At 36.1% G+C, this 21,310-nt stretch overlaps 3 protein-coding genes across 5 annotated transcripts; 2 read left to right on the forward strand and 1 right to left on the reverse strand.

Moving 5' to 3' along the window:
- Positions 1 to 779: 779 nt before the first annotated feature.
- Positions 780 to 7,403, forward strand: LOC131784166 (bax inhibitor 1). Its single transcript, XM_059100967.2, has 10 exons — positions 780 to 954; positions 1,745 to 1,853; positions 2,512 to 2,602; positions 4,537 to 4,566; positions 4,891 to 4,939; positions 5,307 to 5,404; positions 5,590 to 5,669; positions 5,999 to 6,099; positions 6,211 to 6,283; positions 6,773 to 7,403. The coding sequence occupies exons 1-10, from the start codon at positions 893 to 895 to the stop codon at positions 6,794 to 6,796; spliced, it is 717 nt and encodes a 238-aa protein (XP_058956950.2). The 5' UTR covers positions 780 to 892; the 3' UTR covers positions 6,797 to 7,403.
- Positions 7,404 to 9,804: 2,401 nt separating this feature from the next.
- LOC131784162 (AP-2 complex subunit sigma) lies at positions 9,805 to 12,423 on the forward strand. Its single transcript, XM_059100958.2, has 5 exons — positions 9,805 to 9,876; positions 9,949 to 10,098; positions 10,727 to 10,840; positions 11,513 to 11,572; positions 12,117 to 12,423. Exons 1-5 carry the CDS (start codon positions 9,874 to 9,876, stop codon positions 12,216 to 12,218), a joined length of 429 nt encoding a protein of 142 aa, XP_058956941.1. The 5' UTR covers positions 9,805 to 9,873; the 3' UTR covers positions 12,219 to 12,423.
- A 1,558-nt stretch (positions 12,424 to 13,981) lies between these two features.
- On the reverse strand, positions 13,982 to 20,364 carry LOC131784164 (rho GTPase-activating protein 11A). 3 transcript variants are annotated; one of them, XM_059100962.2, is made up of 10 exons: positions 20,210 to 20,364; positions 19,944 to 20,041; positions 19,508 to 19,604; positions 18,802 to 19,372; positions 18,450 to 18,611; positions 17,826 to 17,943; positions 17,043 to 17,170; positions 16,280 to 16,523; positions 15,607 to 15,679; positions 13,982 to 15,204 (listed from the first exon to the last, which is right to left on the reverse strand). In XM_059100962.2, exons 1-10 carry the CDS (start codon positions 20,318 to 20,320, stop codon positions 14,941 to 14,943), a joined length of 1,866 nt encoding a protein of 621 aa, XP_058956945.2. In that variant the 5' UTR covers positions 20,321 to 20,364; the 3' UTR covers positions 13,982 to 14,940. The 3 variants fall into 3 exon arrangements, with proteins under 3 accessions (XP_058956945.2, XP_058956947.2, XP_058956946.2); XM_059100964.2 differs by having other exon boundaries at positions 15,054 to 15,200; XM_059100963.2 differs by having other exon boundaries at positions 15,068 to 15,204; positions 15,590 to 15,679.
- Positions 20,365 to 21,310: the final 946 nt, after the last annotated feature.

Below are 21,310 nucleotides of genomic sequence, written 5' to 3' on the forward strand. Positions count from 1 at the left end.
TCATAACCTACTTCAGTATCTACTGAGCATTAAGAAAAGAAATTTGAAACTCACTCCTGGAGTAAAGACCTTCGCAAACAACGAGCAATCAAAACGTTTACTAATGAGCTAATTAAGTTATAAATGTTGGGGCAAAAACTCACCATCGTGAAACAGTTCGATTTGAATCGATAGAGATACTATTCTCACCTTCATTTGTCTGGTGACTAATTTTCCCTACAGCTTTCTACGAGCCCTAAATGGTCGTCTTGAATGTCTATCTTCCATTGTTTTTTTTTCTTTTCCGGCTTCTTTTTATATGTACGTTTTACATATGTATAATCTCCTAATCTCCAATTACAATTTGTAGAGTTTAAATTCATATTATAGATAATATACCAGAACCAGTCGTTCATCTTAAGAAATCTTTAAGATTGAAAGGTGCAGTTTTTGTTCGTGGAGGTCCCTTCTAAAAAAAGGAAGAATATAATATAATAATAATATAATAATTTAATATACCAGAGAACCAGTCGTTCATCTTAAGAAATCTTTAAGATTGAAAGGTGCAGTTTTTGTTCGTGGAGGTCCCTTCTAATGTGACCGCTCTGGTTTTTCTGCCACAGGGACCGGTTAACTTCGCATTTTATTGAATAGTCACGACTTTTGCGAACCTCTGAGTGGTTGTATTAAACGAATCACGTAATAGGTAATTGAATTATTCTTGTCTATGACGTCACCTACCCGATTTTCCTCCGGCGAGCTCCGACCAATCCGATCGCCTACGTACAATTTCCGAAATCCAATTATACCGTTGCACGTAGAAGGGCGACATCTTTTGTGTTGAAATTGCTTTCACATCAACTTTGTCTTCGATTCCTTGCGAAGAAGGAGAAAAAATAACTAAAATCAAGATATGGATAGCTTGTTTGGAAGAAAACCGATTTCAATCGGCGCTTTGAAGGATTTTTCGAGGCTGTAAGTACAAATAGGTTGAGATAAATCGTCTGATTGGGACTTTGTCGAAGATCTGCTGTTTGACTTGCATTATTGGGTGTTGAAGTATGAAAAAAAATTCTGTCATGAAGAACCTAAGTTCTCCTTCAGAAAACACAATATTGATTGCGGAGTTTTTTCAGTGTATGGATATGAGGGGTTGAACAGGTGGCGTAAGCCTAAGTAAAACTAGTTAATAATATTCATTGCAGTCCTGAATTGTAACTCAAACTGAAAGTCTTCCGTGATCTAGGGAAGCCGTGGTTAAATCATTATAATAATCGCAAGAGCGGAATATCACAAAAACGAGGCTTCGGCTTTTCCTGCACACCTAAAACCTGATTTGTACCACAATATAAACCCTTTAAAATTTGCACTCTCATCTAGGCTAGCCTAGCCTCTGATTCAAACAATCATCACACTTAATCATTTTAAGTCTTCTTAAATTCTTAAGCCATTTTAATATCTTCATGGCTTGCACTGTGGAATCATGAGAACCGATAGATACATTTGTCAGCAAAAAATAAAAAATAGGAAATTATCTAATTTTGTGTAGGGAAACAGAGGAATTTTTTCTTGTTTTAATCACCTGCTTTATTCTGTGAGTGTCATCCAATGCCAGTCAAAGTACCAGGCTGATTATACAGTGGTAAAAAATGTGACTAAATATGGCATGAAGGGGCAGAGACACATGCAGTATCACAATGAACACTATCCTGTTATGTATCAGCAACTGTTTTGAAAATGGTTGGACTTTTTATATTCTTTGCAGTGACCAGCCTACACGTCAGCACTTGAAGAAGGTGTATGGTTGCTTGTCTCTATCCATGCTTATTGCAGCTGTTGGAAGTGGAGTGCATCTGTTTACAGATGTATTGAAGGTACTCCACGTCAATGTCTTGAAGTAAAGAACTAAGAAGGAAAGAAAGCCATGCCAGCATTCTACAAGCCCTATAAAATCTGTAACTTGCTAAGCGTATCCCAGTTTCTGTAGCATGGAATGGTGAGGCGTATTACTTATCCTCTTAGATGGGTTGGTTGTTCTTTACAAATAATTACTAATTTTGTAATATGACCCACATGGCCCTGCGCACTCAATCCCATAGAAAACCACAGTGAATGCTGATGTGTGAAAGGCCTGATATGTGGACATAAACTGGTCTTAAAAAAACAGTGTGGAATGAACAAACAGTGAAGAAGTGGAATGAACAGCTGCATTTTCAATGGATTTTAAGTTTCTGGTTCTGACTGGAAGAAACAAAGGAAAATTTTCATTATTAGAACATTTTTTGTTTGTGGTTGTCCCGCATCTTATTTAGGTTGAAACATAATTTCAGAAGTGGTCATATGAAGAAATGCTTAAGACCGAATCTGGTTAGGCTGGCCAGAAAAAATGTTTGGCTCCTGGTCATGAAGCACAGACCTCACTGTGCTTGGTCTGTACGTTATGACCTCAAACATAATATTTTCCCATCCTTCCCTCCCACTCTGTCAGTACATAGTTATGAACAGTTGTTTACTCTGTTACCTGTTTATCAGGGTGGATTTCTGTCAGCCATTGCTTCCATTGGCCTTCTGATTGCATTGGGCTTGACCCCATATGATGGAAAGAATCAGAATAAAAGAATGGGTGAGAAAAAGTCATTTGCAAACTTTAATTATTGTTGTGCAGTAAAGCAAAGCAGCACACTTGTCAGAACATTTGATATGTACAGTACGGCTTGCATTTACTGTAGCACCCCCAGGTGCATGTAATGTGTGGGAATTATGTAAACTTTCAGTGCATCTAATTACATGCAGGCAGTAGAAAAATTATAGGCAAGTCAACAGATGCTTGTATTTTAGTTTGTTCTTTGTCAATTTCAATACATACAAATGTATGCACTCTTTCACATTGATGCGTTTGCTGTGGGAATTTGTATTTCACTCAAACTAATGATTCTGAAGTGTATTCTTACTATGCAAAAATGCAAAGGTAATCATTCAAACAATATTCACTTCAAGAACTGTTTTTTGGTTAATTAATACAGGTGGATTTGTTTAATGCAACATGTTAGAAAACTTAATAGTCAAAATGCACAAAGGTAGGGAAATAGTTTCACAAACAGATCTAAGTTGTAGCAGACATTCTGTTACTGTTAACATTTGTTTGTATTTGCAACATGAAGATGTAAAGAATGAATATATAGATGGCAGAGTGCAAAATTCTTGAGGTCACAACAAGTTTAAATTCATCTTCGACTAGAGAATTATAAAAGACAATGATAAATCCATAAATTATTGGTTTCAACATGTTTTTCAACAGTAATCTAACCTTGCTTAATGACTGGAGGCTTTTCCTTCACAGGCAGTAACTTTGGGGATGACCTTTTAAAGATGGTCCATGTAATGTAAAACAGGCCACTATTGCATGTTCTGCATATGACATTTAGTAAACAAAAAATCGGGCAGAATTTGGTCATCTGCCAGGCAATGAATTCCAGAAGCAGCATGTGGTACAGCTTAATTTTAATGGCCCATGGCCATAAGAAATCAAATCCAATCTCTGTCTCATATGCTGTTTTGTTTTAGAACATACATTATTTGTGGTTTAGTTGATTGATTCACATGAACATGCATGTATGTTCGTGTAATGACACAAAGTGTGCATGTCATGCTAGTGCATTGTATGAGAATGCCATTTACATTAAGTTCATGTAATGTTGCAGTGCACATGAGAAGTACTGTAGTGGTACCCAAATTTAAAATTCAGAAGGCTAGAAGGTTGCAAGCCTTTGTTTTCTTTTGGGTGAAGATTTTCAGTTAACTTCAAAAGAGATTTTGAGAAAAATTTAGACATGACACATCTAACTAACTTCATTAAGGGAATTTGAGGAACCATTGTGGTTTTTGTAGAACTGATGTAACCACTGTGTGCTGTGTCGTTATGTCTTGATTAATGATATTGAATGGTTAAGTTTAGAGAATATTACCATGACTGTGTCCTATGGGGGTGTGATTTGATATTCACTACTAAACAGCAAACAATATATTTTGGTACCTAGGAAGAAACTTCCTCTAGTTAGGGGATTAGTTTATCTTGAGGATTTCAAAGAGAGACAGTGCTTATGTCATTTTTCAGTGTTCCTTAACTGATTTGTTTTTCAAAACCACACCATGTTCAATGGAGAATTCAAAGAGGAAGGTCTAACAAGAGTTCCCTTAAAAACACTGGCCACATTATTACAGTGTTACACTGTTGTTACACTCATATGAGGAGATGGCTATGCAACACTTGTAAATAAAAATTCATGGTATAGGTTTCAAACAATACACTTTCTTTAGTTTATTAGACGTGTATTATTCTCAGCAGTCAAACTAGTTCTCCAATTTACAATTGGATCAGTTCCTCTAAACTAGTCAATAGAGTTGTGTCAGTGTTGTCTTGTGGCCACCTTCATAAACCCTATGACACCTTTCCTATTCAGACACCTTGATTGTCCCTTAGGTGTCCATATTAGAAAGGTTTTACAGCAAATTGTTTTATCATGCTTTCATGCTGTAATTTCTTAATTTTTGTTTCAGGTATCCTGATGGGATTTGCATTTTGCACAGGTAAAGATTGTGGTAAAATTAAAGAATGAGAAAATTTAAAAACCAAATAGTATAGACCTTTCACAAGATGACTTTATCTAAACCCAAAACTTCTAGCTTAGAGCGCAATTGTAGGGTTATGGAGAAAACAAACCTTTTGTAATCTTAGGTTACAACAGAACATGTTGCTGTTTGTCGTGGTATTCAACTGTACTACATTCAGGAACCTTTAAATATTTTCTGAAATAGACCTGCTTCATCCTCGAGTTAAAAATGAGTAATCAACTATGGTTTTATTTTGATAGTGTAACTAGCCAAGTATGTCTGTCTGTCTTTTTGTTTCAGGATTGGGTCTTGGACCTCTGATGGACAATGTGATACAGATTGATGCAAGGTTAGTTTTCCATCTTACTTTTTCATGTTGTTCTTCTGAAGGAACAATCACTTTGTACTTAACTTTTCCATCCCTTCTTTCCTCTTTCCCCTCTTTTTAGTTTATTTTTGAAAACCCTAAAGTCAACCTTGAATACTACAAACCTGTGGTATTTATTTACTCCTCAAGGTTAAACTTTAATTTAAATTGCTATGGGTTGATTGGTAAATTATTTTATTATAATTTTTAGACCAAAGACACATTAATTTGTTTTAAAACTTCATGGTCCCTGGCATATTAGAGATTTTGACATAATTATTGGAATAATCATGACACAAAGTACATAGCAAACATTTGTTCAATTTGTTTTGTTTTGTTTCGTTTTCAGCATTATCCCTACTGCTTTCTTTGCCACCACACTGATCTTTGTCTGCTTCACTTTGAGTGCCCTGTGGGCAGAGGAACGAAAATTTCTCTATCTGGGAGGTGAGACTTTTTTGTTGTGTCTCTTCAGGGCTGTCACTGAAGTCAATTGAAAACAGTTACTAAGTTTTTTACTCCACAGTTACTGCAAATAACTACTTTTTGTGAAAAGACTAGTGTCTACTCTTCATCTTGGAAACCATATGTTTATTAACTTTTTGTACGAGGCATTGATTATTTTCCTGTAGGTACTCTCATGTCTTGCTTGAGCATGCTCTGTTTCCTGTCGTTGGCCAACCTGTTTCTTGGAGCACGTTTTTTTTTCCAGGTTTGTTTAATGATTAATTGAGTGTACTGTAAATTTAGGTGACTTGGTTGAGGTTTTTCAAGATCACAGTGCAAATGGTTTTTTGGCAACTTGGTGGAAGGTCATTTGAAACCCATATTTCAAGCTTTCAAAAAATAGGTGTTCATTATGACCTATGTGTAAAGAGAAGGCAAAGCAGGCAGCAATTTTGGTCACAGAAATTTATCAAGATGATATAAATTTTTTTGGATAATTGTTCCTCTTAGGCACTGAGCTTAGCTATTTTGATTTCTGACTTTTTGGCATTAAGAAACAATGTGGTAACATAATCTTGACATGTCTTACCACAGATTCAGTTGTATGGTGGCTTGGTGTTGTTCCTTGGCTTTGTGCTCTATGACACTCAGCTAATTGTGCATAAGCACAAACAAGGAGACAAGGACTTCTTGTGGTAAGCATATTTCCACTTCCAAATATGCTGCATTTCCTGGTCCTATTTCTAATTTAAAGAATTCACTTATTTGATGGACAACTTTTGAATTCAACTTGTTCTTTTATCCAGGCACTCCATTGACTTGTTTTTGGACTTCATAGAAATCTTCCGTAGGATCATGATAATCCTTGCTCAAAAGGAGGTAAGCTGGTTTGTTTATTTATGGCATGTGATGGAAATGCTTGAGTCTTGAGCAGTAGTGTATATTAGACAATAACCTTGGCCACTGAAAATGTTTATTACTGCTGTCATGTATAGTTGATTTAGTATTCCTATGAAGCCTTGTGGATTTTTCCCTTTATAGCTGGGATATTATTGCTAGAGTTTCATATGGATTAGGGGTGTGAGGTAGATACTCCAACCTTTTCTCAAACCCATGCCTCTGATTTTTTTCCTCTATTTTGAGGGAAAGGAACACTTTTTTTTTTAGGTAGGCTACCCTTTAATGTATCTTTTGTGAAACACCATTCTGATAACTATCTCATGATGACAAGTTTGGAAAGCTGACACGCTTTATCAACCTCTTTCTTGAGGGTTACCATGGGACCCTTTTAAAACTGTAAGAGTTTAGTTTTGAGGTAATTGAGTATACTTCAACCGTAATTGATGGTCCCATGTTCCCATTTTACAGGATTCAAAGAAGAAGAGGAACTGAGGAGTCAATTTTAAATTTTTGAGAGTGTTAAGCTTTTCAGTACTTTCTTCAGGCTAATAGACTAGATGTACAAGAAGTTTATATTGCAGCAATATAAAGCTGCAGATTTCAGTTGTAATGTTAGTAAGCTTTCTGGATTCTAAATGTTAACTGCAGTCTGTTGTCATGTTAATCAAGTAATGTTATAACCGTTAAGATACTGTGGGCAGCAACAGTATTAGTAAAATAACTTAAGGATTACAAAGTAAGCCCCTTATTAACTCGCTCTCCGATGCAATGTGTAGCAGGTTTTATGACCAATCCAGTTGTCGGGAATATATTTGACTGTGATCACTCAACAGAAATAATGTACAGTGACGTGTTTGAAAAAAATGCAACTGTGGTATTCAGGCCTGTAGAAAACTTCTATTCTTTACTGGTTTTTTTTTCATGTCTTATTTCAGGATACGTAACGTAGCACTTAATGAGTATGTCACAGTAAATGTAGGGTACAGATTTTTAATGTTATGCTGTAAACATGGAGTGATTTTTCATTGAGCATCTAAAAAGCACAATCAGTGGCCATTTGAAATAATGTAATACACCTAGCCAATCATTGGTGACCCAACATTGCTTGGTTTTTATTTGTGTGTGATTGGTTGATTGATAAGATTTTACAAGTTTCATAAATCATCAGTTAACATGCATATACTGAGTCCAGCTATGAATAATAAGTCGCTCTTACGCAACAAGGTTCGATTTTTTTTTAAGATGGGAAAGTTGCAAGGTAATAATGAAGACCTAAAACAAGTCTTAAAGGAACTGAATTAAAAAGATATGGAGATTGGTATTCGGTCTATTCGCCACCACAAAAAAACTCGCCACCACTTAGAATCAAATCGCCACCGGTGGCGATTTGACTTAAACTTTTTGTGTAGCTTCTCGTATGAACCTTGCATTAATTAAATGAAGGCTAAGATGTAGTAGTATATTGCGAAAAGGGGAAAGGACCCAGAAGTTATGTGTAGCCTCTCAATTATGCACGTTAACCGTTAAATCTAATAAAACGCATATCTTATAAAAGGTTAGATCTCAAAGGTTAACTAAATTTTGGTTTTAAAGATGTGAAACGAACACAGTGTACTAGAATAGTAAATAGCATGTTAGCAATGTTTCCTCTGATTGCCGCATTCGTTAAATAATTAATTTATCCGTAGATTTGGATCCGTCTTGGGTAATAAAGGGGCATGGTTTTTATTCTGAGATCGTTAAAAACACAACTCTTTCAAATCATCACTACTCAACGGAAATTTTGGAAAATCGTCTTTAAATATCTTTGAATCACATGCGGCTTTGAGGTGCATCCGCGCTTAGAGGCTGTACAATGTGATGGATATTTCATGTCGCATTTAACGGTTAACATGCTACAATTGAGAGGCCACACATAATTTTTTGAGTCGCTTTCCCTTTTTGCAATGCAAAAACATCATACGACTGGCTACACATAACGTTTGAGTCAAATCGCCGCCAGTGGCGAGTTAACTCCCAGTGATGGCGAGTTTGTGTGGTGGCGAACTAACTGTAAACCCGGAGATCTTATCTGAATGAGATCTTTGTAAAAACATCTGGATTTCAGGTAAAATGTGTTTAAATTGGTAAAAACTGTATCCAACCGTAAAGGAAATCTTTTCAATTTTGAGACAAATCATTGACAACCACTTTTCTGCTAAGTTCATATGAGTTGACTCCAACTTGAGTCGGAAAAACGTTCAAAATGGTATGGAAAAATTCTCCTGGTTTAACACACAAGGTTACGTGCGAAATCTCATTCTTCACTAGTTTGAAAGTGTTACCCAATGCCTTACGGTGCCTGTTTGTACTTAACATGAATGACCAATACCCCTGTCACACCAGCAAAACATGTTTAGTAAAACCGGGTTTAACTGAATGAAAATCAGAAACAGAAGTGAAAAAACTGGATTTTTCGAAGGATTCAAATAATCGCCAACTTTTATTTCTTATGTTACACTTGAGGTCGACAAAAATCGGTTTAAGCAGCTTCTACGAAGGAAAACTTTAGGCCCTGTTAAAAAAAAAACAGCTTCAAGACACGTTTGATCTTTCGTGTGAGTGTAAATAAGCTATTGATAGTTTTTTCTTTGTTATTGATTGGCTGTGGGTACTGGTTAAAGCCGTAAAAGATTTCAGAATGATAACGGATTTCGAGTCTTACATCTCTTAACAGGATTAATCAGGGTTTAAAAGTAAATGAATGGTGCATATTTTGTTGTAACGGATTTGGCCTTCATCGGGAAAGATTTCGTCACAGAAACGTCATGTATAGTAAATTATCGTTAGTAAATTATACATAGAAGTTGATCTCTGCAAGTTACAACGGTCAGTTACGTGTGCGATGCTTTCGATTATAAGGACAGTAACTGGTCAAGTCGCTCGAAAGTCATCTCGCCCAAAGTCGGTTTCCGGCCAATTTACCACCATCAAAATCGCCACCACCAAACTCGCCACTACTGAGAGTCAAATTGCCATCGGTGGCGATGTAACTCAGGCGTTATGTTTAGCGGCATAAAGGGAGTGACAAAACCGCAAGAAGATTAGGCAGTAACTACTGGGAACAACCATGTCGAAACCACGCCAAACCTCCAGCAAACCCGCTGTATTTGTGTGTAAAAACTAGAGGTGGCTAGAGCGGAATTCTGTAGATAGTCGCTCGATTTGACGCCGCTCTTGAAAAAACGCCAGAGATGGATGCAATCTGCCAATGAACGTCGCATCCATCATAAGAAGACGAAGAAAGCAGGGTTTCTTTTGATCTTGAGAAAGGAAAACGACAAGCGCAGCATAACTCAGTAATCTTTGTATTTCACAAAAAGTTTTGCAACAAATTTTTTACCATAGTTGATGACAAAGACTCGAGTATATGTCTCTGAAATAAATGCCGCCCTGTGGCCGTAATTGAACGTGGTTTAGACCTATCTCGGGAAGAGGTGAGGGTGAATAGACTCTCTGACCAACCCATAACACCTTGCGGTAAGTCAGTTCTGCTTGGCAGCCATCTTTGCCAGGGTTACCACTTGACCATGGTTAGTAAACCTCATACATTTATACTTGCGTAAAAGTTGAGCTCGAAAGTATTTTATTGTTTTGTTTTGCAGATTCGGTTTATTCTTATCCAAAACAGGGCAGGTAAAACAAGGCTGGCGAAATGGTACATGAACTTTGACGATGATGAAAAACAGAAACTTATTGAAGAAGTTCACGCATTGGTGACTGTGAGAGATGCAAAGCACACGAACTTTGTAGAGGTACGCTATGAGAACCTGAGGACTTTTCCCTTTGCTGCTCGTTATGAGAAGTGTGCCTATTTGTTTGTCAGTGTCTTATGATGACTTCCACGCTGTTTGATCGAGGAACAAGTTACTAACTCTGGAGTGCGAGTCTTACACCTGTGGGCTGTAGACTGAAAACGCTGATCTGAGTTAAAAAATCCTCGCTGCTCGTGCAAATTACCCGTTGTTTAGCTCATCTACGGATTTAATTCATTTCACTTTCAACAAATATTCGAAGAAATTTAAGTAATCAAGAAAAATTGAATATTTGAGTGCTCATTGAAACAGTCAAAGGCTGAACAGTCATTTGCTTGTTGGTGTTTGGGACTGAACACTGAACTGAGTGATTGCCAGAAAATATCAAGAAAAATTCGGAGCTCATTCTCACATGTCATCATAATGCTCGCATCATTTATGAAGTAGTCATGATACACATTCTTTGATGTTACTGATTGATTAAAATAGCTTAAATAAGACCCCCAGTGGAATTTGTGGAAAATTGTCTCTAGAATTACTAAATTTCCAGTATCAGTGTCCGTTGAAGCCTAAGATAATCAAGCTAAGATATATAACTGCAACACAATATCAATTTTTTTTCTTGTAGTTTCGTAACTTCAAAATTGTATATCGTCGTTATGCTGGGCTTTACTTCTGTTTCTGTGTGGATGTGCATGATAACAACTTGTATTATTTAGAGGCCATTCATAATTTTGTTGAGGTAAGATAAAAGTAATTTCTCCTTGTTTTGTTTGTGTGTATGTATATATGTATGTCCACTTAACTGACCTCTTCCCCAATAGGCCTTTTCAAGGCTAATATGAATGAACGAATGAATGAATAAATAAATGAAAGAATAAATATAGAGTTTAAAACTCCCAACTGGCTGGAAGTAGACCAGTTGGCTATATACCAAGCACAGCCAAGGAGTTGAACTCAGGGCAGCCAGATTAAAAACCTATTGTCCTAACTACTTGGCCATGCTGCCTCAGTCTGTACTACCACTGTAATGTTCAACAGTTTCTGGTTTATAAGCAAAACTTGAAAATCAAAACTCCTTAATTAGTTGGGTGGTATAATAGTGAAGGTAGTGCTACAATTATATTTAGAAAAAGTCTATTTGGAGGGTTGCCACTTTTTCGTCTTGTTTGTGTCTCTCCCCAACCTTATGGTCAAGTTCAGCAACTGTCACTTAGTGGCAGATGTTAAAGTGATGTGCTTGTCATTGGGCTTATGGGGGTGTGCTTAAAATTCTCTTGTAACTTTCAATATACATGATACTATTCTGATTGCTGCAACAATAGGATCTTTAAGGACACACACAGTGTCCTTAAGTAAGTTCTACATGTGATAACCATAAACCACAAACATGACATTGTTCATCATTTTGCAGGTCTTAAATGAATTCTTCCATAATGTTTGTGAACTGGACTTGGTGTTTAACTTCTACAAGGTAAACCTGATTGGAAAAATGCTTTAATATCTTGCTGAAAATATTGTAGAACTGTAGAACTCTTTATGGCCAAAGTGTTTGCATGTAATTATTTGTTTTTTTCATTTACTCATGTATAGAGAAACTGCATTATTTCGACAGAATAAAGATGTAAACACTTTTATAAGCAGAATGCACAAATTGCTCTTTGCCTGAAATGGACAGGTGTAGAGTTTCATCGATTAAAGTGAAACCCAGATAGAATGCTTTCTTGAAGCATAAGATATTTTAAAATTAGTCACAACCTTTCAAGGGGGCAAGAGCCCATATGCCCATTTCACTCTCCCAATAGCCCAATGTACCAGCTGCTGGGAATACCTTGAAAAATGTGTTTTTATACAAGGCTTGTAATCATGTGGTTGGGCATGGGCAATTAAGACTATGATATCATGCTTAATAAGACAGTCCTGTTATATTGATGGAAATCTTCAAAGACTAAGCGTAAAAAATGCCATTTTTCTCCTGGGTTGCTAATCTGGTTATATTGTTTCAATCTTGGTATCAGGTATATTCTGTTGTTGACGAGATGTTTTTAGCTGGGGAGATCAGAGAGACCAGTCAAAGCAAAGTTCTAAAGCAACTTCAGATGCTCCAGCAGTTAGAATAGTATTTGTAAATTAAAGACTTCACTTTCTGTATAATGCACAAGAAAATTATTAAAAATTTGTAGCTGGTCATTTTTTCAGAAAATCAGAGTTCTAATTTTACTATGTGATGACATGTAACAGACCAAACACCATTACACCTTGTAAATGTCCTTAGAAGAAAGCACAATAAATGCAGAAAAAAGAAAATAAAAATGGCTTTGTGAATGTGTATTCAAGTATAGCTTTCTCTTGTTGCTGTCCCTTGTTTGCAAAATCAACTGTGTTGACAGTTGAACAGTCTACTGTATTTGTACAGGGAAACCTCTGTGAAGTGAAAACTAGTGGGACTCTGGCCAGTGTCCACTTGATTTAAGGTATCTGTCCCATGCAGTTTTAATAAGTTATGGTAAACTAAACTGAGTGGAGTTCAATTTGAAAGCATACTCATCATTTTCCCGCAATAAGATTGATTACTTAAAACAAGCCTTGAAGTCTGACTGTTCATTTTGATTCAATGTTCCTTATTTATTGCTGAGGGAGAAGATGAGATTTAGAGCAAAAGAGGTACAATTTAAAGGTAAATTACTCATCTGAGAGCCAATCAGATTGCAATGATCAGTGATTTCAAAATGGATGAATAAATCAAAGAAAGTAAAGGATTTGAAGGGAAATTGAAGAGTTGCAGCAGAATGTTAGAGTTGCCATAATTCCTTTATTTTTGGCACAGTGTCTAGTTAAGTGGCAAGACTTGTTGATGATGCTAATGCTTAGGATTGTTGGTTAAAATAATTTTTTAAAATATAAGAATTTCTTTTTGTCTAGAGAAATATGGTTAGAGATTGTGTAATTTCATTTTTTATAGCATTTGTTTGGTTGTTTTTTTTTCTTTTTTTTTGGGGGGGGGGCTGGTTTTCTGGGCTCTCTGACAAAATTAAGAAAGGTTTGCCATTATTTTGGAATTACAAAACCTTTTTGTTTTGTTTTTTAATCACTTTTGTCTTTGTTTTAAAAGTTTTTACATGTAAGAGGCTTTTCTATTAGGCTTCAGATGTTCAGTATCTTTAATTGGTCTCTGATGTATTTTCAGTAAGCAGTTCAATGTTCAGACTAACTCACTTTTCTGGTACTTCCTGCCTGAGGGAAATGTCAATTTTTTCTAAAATGAGAATGATGAACCACTAGACCATGTATATTATATAATTTTATATGTATTTTTAGGGGTGTGTTACAAAGGACACCAACAGGTGTGGAGGAGGTAACTGAAGAGACTGAGAAGTTTCCAAAGTGAAAATTAAAAAAAAGTTGAAATTTTTAGTTTGCCTTGTACTTATGGGGTATACCACTAAATTATAGCCTAAAGTGCTGCTCTCAGAGCATTGATTGTGGTGAGATATCACCTGAACTACAGTACAAAGACAGAAAGTTCCAAAAGTTGTAGGTGTGGTAAATCAATTCTTATAATTGAGGGGCCATAGTTTTATGCCTTTGATGTGCAGATCTTTCCTTTTGGTTGTGAAAATTTCAGAACAAATGATTAATTGTTAAGCATGTAATGGCATTCTGTGCCATATAGCACTCTTGGGCTGGAGAGGGTTAATTAAGTTGAAGAGGGAGGAGTTAAGTTTGTAGAGAAACTGGTGCTGCATCAGTAGAGGGAGGGGGGTATCCCAAGATAATTTTGTTTTATCAACTGAGTTCATAATGTAGATTGACCAAGTGCAGACTACGGCAAAAGAACTGGAGGCCTTCAATATATTGATCTTTAAACAGTTTATTTTACATACAGCAGAATGTTTGTTATCAAAGCCTCAATCCCATGAATGTTGGAGCAGCAAGTGCACAATAAGTGATGACTTCTTTATTAAGAAAATTGAACATTTGAAGTTCTGATATACATTTAAATCTACTGACATTAATTTTAAAAAAATGTACTTTAAACAATTTGACAATTACTAATTATACAATTTTACAGTTATTATCTGGATAACTACTTGATATGAACTTCCACAACCAATTATTTGTGATATTTATCATCTCTTACAGCCCTGTGGCCATGGCTTAATCTCTGGTTTGTTGGAGTGAAAGAGATACTCCAATCAAACCAATCAAGAAATTACCTCATCTTTCAGTAGAAGCAGCACTTCCACAAGATTTAATCCTTACTTGCATTTGATTTGTGATTTCTACCCTTAATCAAAACTCCGCTGTATGTTTCAATGACTTTAATTGTTTTTGTGAGTAACTAGAACGAGGAAAATGGTAAATTTTGAGATCAGTTGTGTAATAAAGAAAGATATAATTAATTTTGTTATTGACATGGGACAGAGAAAAAAAGTGAGTCACTAATTAGGAATCAAACACCTCATCTCAGGTCTGAGGTTTTATTTCTTGTGAAGGGATCATATTTTTTCCTGGTCCCTGTTTTTCAATGAAATGAAGAACACCTTTCATTGCTCTTCACATTCCCTGCCTCTGAGATGAGAATAAGAGTAATAGAAACCTGTGATCAAACATGTACAGGCAGAGTAATGTTCAACAAATCTTCAGGATGTTCTTCACTGGTTGTAGTCATAAACTTCACTTTTTCAAATGAAACCCTCTCAAAGACTATTCAAATATTGCAGGTAAATGGATTTTTTTGTGGACAAAATTTTGAATTCATTAAGTACAACAATATAAGTCATGGGTTTATGAGATTATTTGACACTCATAGTTTAAACAAGATTATTTGACACTCATCTTTTAAATCCTTTGAGACAGCACTTCTCGAAGCTCACTATTATTGACTGGCATGGGAGGGGTTCCACGGTGGAATTTACAGGGTGTTAGATTAGTATTTTCTTTAAGCAAAGCTGTTCCTGAGTAAAGAACACGAGTCTTAGGAGTGTTTTCTTTGACTGGCTCCACAGTAGCAGCAACTGAAATGTGACTGATATCCATTCCATCTGTTGGCAATGAGGTAGGGCTGAGTAAAGAATGCTTGCCGTGTGCTAACTCTTTTGCTACCTAGCAAAAATTTTAGTAATTCAATGACAATAACATTGATAAAGCCTAAAGAATATGTCACTAATACTGATAACATTACATGTAATTGTAATAAATTTAAAATACCCCTAACCATCAATGGAAGCTAAAATTGTTGCGCATGGTTTGGCAAACTTAAGATTGATTACCAAGATTGGAAACTCACAGTCTTCCAATGACTGAGCTGAAGGGTAAAAAAAAAATTCTGCTTAACCATGGTATCAGTCAGTCAGTAATCTGGCCACCCCTTGTGCTGACAGGATCACTTAAAAATGGGGAGAGAGATGGAAATTCTTAGAAAATGAGCTGGCTTGGTCCACCACAATCATATGGAAAAAACCATCCCCATAACTTCTGTAATTAATACCTTTATGAGTAACTCACAGAATTCTTAGAGCTTGCTTGATATCTGTTCCTTGGAGAGGATGAGAAGCAAGTTGTTGCACCTGATGAATGCCTTAAAAATTGTTAAGAGAGAATTAATAATATTATTGGAAATGGGCAGCCTTGATAACATATGAATTATATCAAGGTAGCCCACACTAGTTTATTTTTCTTTAATTTTGAGTACAATAGTCCATTTTACATTTGTGCACTTCGTTGCCAAGCCTTTGAACAAGAGTGAGGCTAAGGTTGACCTTCTTATAATACAAACCTTGCTGCATTTCATATGCAAATTACTTTGTTATTATGCTAACTAGATAAATTTATTGAGAAACAACATGTAAGCAAACAACAACATCAGAACTTTATTCATCATGATAGTTTCTTACAATATGGGTCATGCAACTTAGAAATAACATGAACTTCTTTTCCATTGTTGGATATTCAAATTGTTTCTAATAATGTTTCGGGAGATAAATTTGTCTTCTCTACAGTGTGGTATGTAAACTATATTAATACTTTCTTTCCCTAGCACAATAGCTTGTATGAATGACCCAAGTTGCTGGGAGATTCTGATGGTTGTTACTTAATTATGAAAGGCCAATAACTGGTAGTGTATTTAAAATTCATAATGATACGTACAAGGAAAACAATTGACAGAGTAAAGTCTTACCGTCTTCTGACCCTTCTACGTGGTGATGCAAACTGTTTGTACTTGTCAGCTGCAGCTGTAGAGGATTCAAACACTTCACCATGCCTTGTTGACATGTCAGTTGAACCCATACTTATACCAGGTGATGCAAGGCAATGAGTTCCAAGATACTTATCATTTGGAGAGGGCACATAGGACATAGCATCAACAACTTTCACATGCTCTGTCTCATTTGATGGCAATATCCTACTGTGACCAGGTTTTACTGGAGAAAAAAAAAACTTCTACTTTAGCTTTACTAAAAGTGTTACAATAACCTTATCATTAGGATTTTAAGTGTCATGTTCTGTGCTATGCAGGACACTTTGCTCTATAAGTGCCTGAGCTGACAGTAATGGGTTAAGTTACTGCAGTCGGCTTTCATGATTTGACTGATTTTACTAAATGTGTTGCTTCATGTACTTGTCACTAGCTTCTTGTTTTTGAAGTGCTGTCCACCTATATTTTGCTAAACAGCTCAAAACCTGTCTTGATCTGATGTAAATTTTAATCTTTGCTTGCTACTGCTTTTTTCATGGTTGGCCTCTCAGAAATCTCCAAAGAACAGTGGGTCAACTTATTTCCCTATTACTGGTTAATTGACAGATAAAGTGTATACTAGAAAGTTTCAGCTCATTCTCAATAATTGTTGTTGCATACAGGTCATTTTAAAGGAGAAATAATGAATATCATGGTGCTTTAAGTACCACTAACATTCTAACAATATTCTGGACAAAACTCCTACCCATGTCACTAAGAGGCTTTAAAGAAGCCTGGAGTGGTTTAATAGGTGTGGTGAACATCTGGGTGGAGGCTGATACAAGACGTGGGTTGCTGATTCCCTGAATATTGCTCACATCATTCATCATTCGTCTGCATCCAAAACACAGATCAATTGAAAAGCTAACTGCGAGTCATCAAGTGCATCTTCCAACAACTCACAAAGTTAGAAGTTGGAGATGGTTCATAGACAATTCTATTGACACTGCTATCATTCATGTTACTGATCTTTTGGGAAAAAAGGTGCATCATTTGAAAGGTTTTCAAAAAGATGCATTTCTCTCTGCTTCTAGAAGTCTGTTATGAGAATTACACTACATTTTAATAGTTGTTAGCAACATGAAAAGCAGATTGCAAAGTCTGCACCTGAGAGTGTGCATGTTATTGAAGGGAATAGAAAGAAAATGAAAAAGTGCAAAAATGTCATCATGTGAATTGCAACACCCTGTGGTCATGAAATACATATCAAATTCCACAACCCTACAATACCACTGCTGTTTAATGACTGAGTGTTTATTGTTTATTGGTTTACTGCATTTTATTTTTCTAATAGTGCCTAATAAAGTTTGTAAACCAGTTTTTAAAGTCAGCTACTAAAAAATTAACTGCAACAAGTCAATCACTACCCACAGTTTAAAAAAAATTGACTATCATTAAAATCCCAAACAATGCAATGTCAGTAGGTTTAACCTATTAGATTAACAAAAAAATCAAACATGTAGGTGGATTGTGAACATGAAGTAATGACCTCTTGACTGCAGGTGAAGCAGAACAGATATTTTGATCTGCTGGCCGTCGCTTGTTATAAAGCCTCAGGCTCATCCTTTGGTTGGTGTGAGCCACAAAATTCTCTAACTCCAGATCATCTATGGATCAAAAAAGAAAAACATCCTACAGTATGCTGATGGTTTAGGGCATCACCTCACACTTCATAAAATTTGTGAATTAATTATAAGAACACTAGATAATACACATAATTTTACATTTTAAGTACACCTTAATTTACTGACAAGCAGACAATAAACAGTTTTAAGTTGCAGCTTTGGACTTTCCATAATGAAAAGAAATAGTAAAGGAGTTTAGTGATTTTGTGTTCAACTTGACATCTCACTTGTTTGCTGCATCACTCTTGTGGTGTCAAGTTGAACACTTCAAGAGATATTCCATAACTTTGCACACCTGTGTATTATTCTTTATGTCTATAGTATGGCATTACCTCTGAAGATTTAAATAAATGTAGAGACAGTTTTAGTGGGTCTGCTTTTCTTTATACAAGCTGGTTTGTGTATGAACTCAATTATTTAACAGCCTTTGTACCCAGTATAGAGCTCAGTCAGTAGGTAGGTAAGTCAAACAAATAACATCAGGTTACCTGATTTCTTATCCAAAACATTTTCCTCAAGGTTATATTTCACCTTGTTTCTCATTAGTTCTGCTTTCATGCTCCTTGAACGCCTGTGTGTATGCACTGGTGTTTTAGCAGATGACGAATTCTTGAACTTGCTAAGACTTTGGCCCAGACCAGAAACAAAGCCTACGTATAATTATAAAAATTGAACCATTAAAAGATATGGAGACAAAAAAAGAAAAATGGTACAGTGTATTGGTAAACCTTCCAAAATGATGGATAGGTCTAAAGATCTCCCAGGGTCTTTCATACTATGGTTGCTATAAAAATTTTTTTTCTCCAGTACACAAAAACTAGGCATAGCTAAGCTGCATACCTGAGAGTGAACCAGTTCTAGTTCTTGCCCTTGACTGCCTTTTGTTGCCTCGTTTCCAGTTATCGTCAACATCAAGCTCATCGCCTGATGATGTCATGCCATCAACAAACTCATCTCCAATCATCTTTGCACGTTCATAGATACATTCGCTAACTAAACCAATTTCTTCAGCATTTTTCAGAATAATATCGATGACTGCTGTCTGCTCTTTTAGTTGCTTTTCTGAGGCACTGTTGCCTTCTTTCTTTGTGTTGTGTATTAGGTTGGGAGTAAGAACAATGGCAAGGTTTGAGGTTCCCATCTTACTGTGATGTGAACACTTTGCTACTTTGGCCAAGAACTTCATTGTAAACTGCAATGTATTGAGATGTGCAATGGGAAGCAAAAGACAAAGTAGCAAGATAGCCTTTTTTTGGTCACCATGATCCTCCTTTCGCTGTGCCTTTATGAAGCAGTCGTGGAGCTGATTGGTCAATAATGGTTCTGGTAACTGCCTGAAGAATTGCTTCACCAAACTTGCAACATCGTGAGGTTGGACATTTTGAAATTCTTCCCCATTTTCTGCCTTTAGCTGTTTCAAGTAAATCAATGTCAATATACAAGCGCCAAAAAAAAAAATCCCCCAAATACATAAAGTTTACAAAAATCATAAGCACCTTAACTGTGATGTAGTTTTTTAATAGGAACAATGCACAAGTAGACTAACCTTGAGCAGCTTTTGTCGTTGAATGGATCCAGACTTTCTAAAGAGTCCTTCTGTCTCTAGATGGTGCTGAAGAAAATTTGCAGAATCTACCACGAATCTGAGGGAAAAAATTCTGATGTAACAACGTTGATAATTTATAGATACAATAAATGCAAAATCTAAAATGTGCGTAAGCATAGTTTGTTTTAACTATGACATGACTAGTATTGCCTCATATCAATTTAAGCGGGGATAACATTTTCTACATTTAAATGCTTTATTTACATGTACACAGTATATTTTCTCTTGTTTTATCATAAGCCTTTTGGTTTGTAAATTAATGGTTAAATCCTGAATTTATTGATCAAAAATACATATATCCATGAATTTTGGTTTGAAAATACAAGTGTATATTATCCCCTGAGTGTTCTGATCAGAAAAAATATCATCTGGTTACTTTGGAACACTGCAGTAAAAATCCTTCCCAACGTTGACAGAAGTCACTTTCTCCAGACACACTCCGAATACGCCGCTTCTATTCTGCTTGTCAGCCGGCTGGTTAAAGGAAAATGAATATCATACAGTTAAGCTTTGTAAACGTTAGCTGAAGAGGAAAGGTATCAATGACATAAATGAATCAATAAAAACTTTTCCAAAGCTGATTGAGCCATATAGAAGAAGAACTAAACGGAAATTTCAAACTCGGCTGTAAAACAGACTTACTTGAACTTTACAGTTTTTCTGCTTCGGTACTTTGATGCCTATGTCCTTCAGATCCTTTCTCACGATGAATCGCACATTGTCCTTGAAATCGATAGACGATAAATGCTTCATTTTAAAAGAATATCCAAAGTTTACAAATGCCCCTTCATCAAACAGTGGTCAACAAAATTCGAATACTGCGCTTAACCGTTTTGGATTCTGATTGGTTAACGCTAGATTGCTCTACGAAGGTAAGCAAGGACCTACGACGAGTGACGAAGATTTCCCGACAAGTTCATTTTTTCGCGCCTCTATTCTGTGAAAGTCAAGAGATTATTTACCTGTCTTAAAATATATTTTTGTGTTTATACTCGCGAATAAAAAGCTATCATGGGATACGGAGACCTTAACAAGTCAAGCTTCATGATTATTTAAAATTCGTGCGCTAAACGAAATCCTCGAATGATCGAATCTCATTAAGAAATTAGCAGCAGTCTGGGCGAAGCTCAGTTATGACGCCCTTCGTGGCTTAGGTAAGGTAAAGTAAGGTCAACTTTATTTTACCAGGGTGGCCCAATCAGCCGTAAGGCTGGTATCCAAGGGGCCCTGAACTAAAAAGTATAATAATTGAAAAATACAATAGATAGTAATTTAAAAATACAGGATGCAACAACTTAAAAGTACAAAATATTAAAAATCGTGAATATTCATTAAAAATTCAAAGGAAGAAAGTGACTCCGTGTTCTAAATGTGCTGAGCCCGAATATTTAAAAGTTCGTTTCCCAAGGTTTAGCTTCGGTTTGAGCAGATGCAAATCTTCTTTTGGTTCTTCTGCGAGTGGCATAGCTACGTACATTGTAGTTTCTAATAAAGTAAGTAGTTTCATAATTACTGGGGTTTAAAAAAACCTGTGTCTTTTCTGTTTCATTTCTAATAAAGCCCACTCTAAAACACCAAAAGTGTTTTAGAGTGGGCAGCACGATTTTGTAACCGTTGAAGGATTCTGCTGGAGGTGGCTGACCGTTTACCCCATGCAGTGTCGGTGTAACAGGAGTGGCTCACGATAGGGGGTATTATAGACACATGGATAAAGCGGGTAGGTTTCTAAAGAAACTGTGGTGC

The sequence above is a fragment of the Pocillopora verrucosa genome, chromosome 13, assembly GCF_036669915.1.
Source record: "Pocillopora verrucosa isolate sample1 chromosome 13, ASM3666991v2, whole genome shotgun sequence".
NCBI classification, from domain to species: domain Eukaryota; kingdom Metazoa; phylum Cnidaria; class Anthozoa; order Scleractinia; family Pocilloporidae; genus Pocillopora; species Pocillopora verrucosa.

Excerpts from the sequence above, each read along its gene's own strand:
- LOC131784164 (XM_059100962.2), bottom strand. The coding sequence starts at position 20,320 with ATGAAGCATTTATCGTCTATCGATTTCAAGGACAATGTGCGATTCATC. Across the intron at positions 19,605-19,943 it reads TTTTACTGCAGTGTTCCAAA|ATTCGTGGTAGATTCTGCAA; the intron begins GTAACCAGATGA and ends TTTTTCCCTCAG. Across the intron at positions 18,612-18,801 it reads TAGAACTGGTTCACTCTCAG|GCTTTGTTTCTGGTCTGGGC; the intron begins GTATGCAGCTTA and ends AATTATACGTAG.
- LOC131784162 (XM_059100958.2), top strand. Across the intron at positions 10,841-11,512 it reads CCATTCATAATTTTGTTGAG|GTCTTAAATGAATTCTTCCA; the intron begins GTAAGATAAAAG and ends ATCATTTTGCAG. Across the intron at positions 11,573-12,116 it reads TGGTGTTTAACTTCTACAAG|GTATATTCTGTTGTTGACGA; the intron begins GTAAACCTGATT and ends TCTTGGTATCAG.
- LOC131784166 (XM_059100967.2), top strand. The coding sequence starts at position 893 with ATGGATAGCTTGTTTGGAAGAAAACCGATTTCAATCGGCGCTTTGAAG. Across the intron at positions 5,405-5,589 it reads AAAATTTCTCTATCTGGGAG|GTACTCTCATGTCTTGCTTG; the intron begins GTGAGACTTTTT and ends ATTTTCCTGTAG. Across the intron at positions 6,100-6,210 it reads GGAGACAAGGACTTCTTGTG|GCACTCCATTGACTTGTTTT; the intron begins GTAAGCATATTT and ends TCTTTTATCCAG.